This window comes from Etheostoma spectabile, unplaced genomic scaffold, assembly GCF_008692095.1.
Source record: "Etheostoma spectabile isolate EspeVRDwgs_2016 unplaced genomic scaffold, UIUC_Espe_1.0 scaffold403, whole genome shotgun sequence".
Taxonomy (NCBI): Eukaryota; Metazoa; Chordata; class Actinopteri; order Perciformes; family Percidae; genus Etheostoma; species Etheostoma spectabile.
In genome coordinates this window covers 574,671-579,609 of record NW_022605603.1, presented here as the reverse complement: position 1 = coordinate 579,609, position 4,939 = coordinate 574,671, and the positions used below count along the sequence as shown (strand labels likewise).

At 39.3% G+C, this 4,939-nt stretch overlaps 1 protein-coding gene across 1 annotated transcript in view; it reads right to left on the bottom strand.

The window, feature by feature from the left end:
• Window positions 1-4,644, bottom strand: part of LOC116686611 (cytoplasmic aconitate hydratase) — a 30,894-nt gene extending 26,250 nt beyond the window's left edge. Inside the window, exons 1-3 of the mRNA XM_032511634.1 lie at window positions 4,526-4,644; window positions 775-907; window positions 509-677 (exon numbers count right to left, since the gene is read on the bottom strand). Of these exons, the coding sequence (XP_032367525.1) occupies window positions 509-677; window positions 775-883 (278 nt within the window). The 5' untranslated portion in view covers window positions 884-907; window positions 4,526-4,644. The remainder of the gene's footprint in view (window positions 1-508; window positions 678-774; window positions 908-4,525) is intronic.
• Between the last annotated feature and the right edge of the window lie 295 nt (window positions 4,645-4,939).

The following is a 4,939-nucleotide window of genomic DNA, read 5'->3' as shown; positions in this document are numbered from 1 at the left end:
TATTATTATTATTATTATTATTATTAAATCAAATGGTGGTGTTAAAACCAAAGCAGGAGAGATATCCTGACATTTAGTCCCTGGTATGGGTCAACCTGCAAAAGCACTGGATCTTACATTTCCCACAATGCACCTCAACGTCCTCTTTGCATTAGGGACTCTCTGCCTGATAAACACTGCCTGTTTGTCTTGCTCAAGAGCACCTGGCAGCGCCCAGGAGGTGAAGTGGCATGTCTCCAACTACCGATCCACGCTCCGTACTTTGGTCCGTATGGGGACTTGAACCGACTCCCTACAGACTGAGCTACTGCCACCCCGAGATGTCGTCCTTATCCTGATGACATCACTGTGACATCACAAAGGTTATTTTGGTGCAGTTCCCTCTGAATTTAAATTCTAGGGGTTCAAAAAAAATGCTGTTCCACGCAAGAGTCCGTTGCGATGGACTCCATGCGTTGCTATGGAGAAACTCACTGGCGGTAAATGTAAATGAATGGGGTCCACATACGTGAAGTCCTGGAGGATGACCCGAGCTGGTCTGAACGGCACCTCCACAGTCTGGGTCTGGGTCTGCTTCCAGTTGAGGATGCTCTCCACGTCGGAGCGCTTCACCAGGAACTCGTCGCAGTTCCTGACGGCGGACTCCAGGAGGACCCGGATGGAGAAGGGCAGACGGTCTGGGGAACAGAGAAGACCTCAAAAACCACTGAAACTCTCTAGTGAACCCGCCAAGAGGTTTCATATCTGCATTGAATCTGCGAGAAGTTCCGTTACCGTATCGTGGATCTCCGAGTTTGGAAAGATTGTAAAACCGCTTCTTTGGGTCCGTGGGGTCCAGGGGCTCCACTATCCGCTGAAAGGGATTATTCACCGACGCAGACATCCTCCTCGGTGTGTCAGTACAGACCTAGCGCAGAAATATAAGCACACACTTGTTTTTAAGTTCCCATTTTTATTATGGGATTTGGGGTGTTATTTTGTGTCTCTGGGGCTTCCACACGCATACAAAAACAAAAGAAAAACATCCATGCGGTTTTGAGTGGGACACAGGTTCCCGAATGTCCTCTGCCTTCAGTCTGATAGTGTAGAAGTGAGATGTCTCACTCTGTCGCTAAAACGGAGACCTAAACACACAGGGGGAACGTGCGGTACAACATGTGAACGTATTCTGGTACAACCTCAAAATACAAGTATGAGCCTGAAATTGAGCAGAATATGGGCGCTTTAACACCAAACAACAAATAACAGAAGCTATTTTTTAATGTTTTTTTTACTCTGCCTTTCAAACATGTTGACTGCACATGAAGACCAAAGTCATCAATTGGGGACGGAGTACTGTATGTCTTTATGGAGCACAAAGAGGGTTGGCCCAATCACAAGGCCTAGTCCGCAGTCTGTAATAGGGGTGCATGATATATCGCCTCAGTATTGTTATCGCGATGTTGTTGCGCAATGTTGTATTGAAAGTGTCTCTATTCACGTACACGTTTTGTTTTTGTTGAAGTACGCACACATGTGGTACGCCCCATTGGGTTTGTCAGGTAGCGGACACGAGCGCTGACGTGCACGAACACGGAAACTGGCCAATGAAACACGATCGTGAAACACAGCTAAGCCACACAGCCAATGGTCGGGACTCCACAAAATAATAGGGACAGAAAAAAATAAAAAAAATATTGATTCTTAGATGCATCACGATTCTACGGAAGAGGATTAGGGCCACTGGTGAAAAATTCATGTGAGCTCAGAATTCTGGGAAAAAAAGACAGAATTCTGACTTTTTTTCTCAGAAAAAATTTAATTCTGAGATTAAAGTCAGAATTCTGAGATTAAAGTCAGAATTCTGAGATTAAAGTCAGAATTCTGACTTTAATCTCAGAATTCTGGGGAAAAAATACAGTATTCTGACTTTATTCTCATAATTCTGAGAATAAAGTCAGAATACTGACTTTAATCTCAGAATTCTGACTTTAATCTCAGAATTCTGACTTTAATCTCAGAATACTGACTTTAATCTCAGAATTCTGACTTTAATCTCAGAATTCTGACTTTAATCTCAGAATTCTGACTTTAATCTCAGAATACTGACTTTAATCTCAGAATTCTGACTTTAATCTCAGAATTCTGACTTTAATCTCAGAATTCTGACTTTAATCTCAGAATTCTGACTTTAATAGAATAAGAAAAAAGTAAGAATTCTGAGACAAAAAAAACTCAGAATTTCGAGAAAAAAGTCAGAATTCACATATATTTTCCACCAGTGGCCCTAATCCTCTCCCGTATGATTCTCTCCAGAACGATTTGATTTTTTTTTTTTTTTTTTTTTATGTGTGTTGATTTTTTTTAATTTAAGTTCCTGTCTGTCTGACAAATCAGAAAACAGAGTGACTTTGACAACTTACAGTTTAGGCAAGAAGACACAAAAGGAAGAAATAACTAAGTTTAGTACATCCAGTATACACGCGATCTAATAAAATATACAGACAATAATTAGGCAAAACACGTGAAGGCTGTTCCTCTACTTTATCATCATACATGTTTCCTGTGGTCCACCTGTATGCAGCATGGCATGACCACACAATAAAACACAGTAGACTTAACATGTGCAGACTTAGCAGATAATATACTTTCGATAGAATATTGCGATATTGAGTGGATATATCATGCAACCCTAATCTGGAGTCTTTCCATATTCAGTGTGGAAATGGATCAGCCGGAGGGTTGGTGAACCCTTGGCCCATGTTTTTCCCAACCTTACATAACTAATCTCTTCGGCGATCTCATGCAACTCTAAAGCTAAAAAAAATGAAAACTACTTTTTAAAAAAATGGTCAAACGCAACAAGCGTTACTTGCTCGACGCGGTTCTTCTACAGGTCGTGTCTTCAAGAGAAGGTGTGTGTGTGAGAGAGAAAGGAGAACTTAACTGGGCCTTCACATCCTAAATGGTCACATATTATGTTGGGGGGTGGGGGTGGGGGGGGTAAAGGTCCGCTGCAAAGTCCAAAGTCAATTTATGATTCTCCACATTACTGATGTAACACACCCAGAACAACCAGCGCTCAAACATGTGTCTCATATGGCAATGAGAAACAGTGATATTGAAGTCATATGTAAATTAAATGATAATAACTAGGCTGGGTATTTAATCTCCGATGTTATATTTTTACCAGTACTGGAAAAAAAAAGAAAAATTAGCTTTTTCTGATTTATTTGTCACTTTTTTCCATGCTTTTGGTGCTTTTTTTTTTTTTTTTTTAAATTAGGCTGGTTTAATAATAGTTATTCTTGGAATGCACGGTCAACACACCTCATTTATATCAATCTATACGTACGTTTTTAGTTAAAAAAAAGGCAGAAATTATGAATTATTTTGACAGATAGTTCAGATCAGAGGACGTTGAGTGGATCTCAGATGGGTAGATGTCAAAGTGTAGTCCCCATACTGGTTTTAAAACCATTAAAAAAAAATTAAAAAAATTCATATTTACCTGAAGAAATGGAACATGAACCTTTTTGTGCTTTTTCACGATGTTTTTGTCGCTATTTCTGATTTATTTGTCACTTTTTTCCATGCTTTCTGGCGCTTTTTTTAAAAACCTGAGCTGGTTTAATAATAGTTATTCTTGGAATTCATGGTCAACACACCTCATTTATATCAATCTATACGTACGTTTTTAGTTAAAAAAGGCAGAAATTATGAATTATTTTGACAGATAGTTCAGATCAGAGGACGTTGAGTGGATCTCAGATGGGTAGATGTCAAAGTGTAGTCCGGATACTGTTTTAAAACCATTAAAAAAAAATAATTTTACATGAAGAATGTTGTATGGACTCATCCATGTCATTATTTTTTGGGCAATCTGGTTGAAAGAAATCCCTATTTCTGACATAAAACGGGTCAATTCCTGTTCTTGTGTGGCCGTTTGTGCAATTTATGCGAATATTGCTTCATTTTGTCAACTTAGAAACGAGTTTTGTGACAGAAAAACAAACATATTCAGACTATTATAGATATAACTTTAACAAACCAGCCCGTAAATTAACCCTGGTACCGTTTGAAAAGAAAAAAATCTCAGGAAAACTACTTTTACGCATGGCCTTGAACGCAACCTTCGTTGCGTAACTGAAGTGGTTACTCCAACGTAACATTAGCCGTTTAATTCATATTTCCCTTCAAAATGTCCAAACCTGTAACACAGCCTTTTAACGTGAGTTAGCATTAGCTAGCTGACGTAGCTACTCGGCCAGACGACAACGTTTACAAACGCATACGTTTGGTATAAAAAAGACAAAAAGAAAAAAGGACAGTACAAGTGAAATTCACATGTCATATTAGCATCATATTAGCATGACATGGTATATCACCGATTAGCTAAAGTTAGCTAACGGTTACCTATGACTCAACAATTCTGCTTGACAGCCTACGGGGGGGTTTTAGTACGACGCTCTATTGTCCACCCTAAGACATTGGAAGACATTTTGTGAGACAGTTAATCAAAACTGGTCGGTTTTTAGGTACTTACTTATGCGAGAGCACGGCCAAATCTTCCCCGTACGGTTTCCTTGTTCCGCTGCCGTGTGCCACAGCAACTACACTTCCGGTCAGAGTATTTTTCAGAATAAAAGTTTTCCCTTTTGAAGTGTAAAACACAGAAGCGCCCGTAAAAAGCAACCTCACTAAGAAAACTCAATGAAAACATTTAACAGGTACACTGAAATTGTACTACGTAGACTGATTAAACGACTAAATACAATCCATGGATGTCAGCGACAACAGGGTTTGCTAGGAACTAGCGCACAGAAATTAGCAATTTTGAGCCTACTACACATTAATGATAATAATCAAAATGTATCCTTTTATTGATCCCCAAAAATTCCAATTTACACTATGTATTGTTAGTTATTACTACACACATGCTCAGGACCTAGTCATGCAC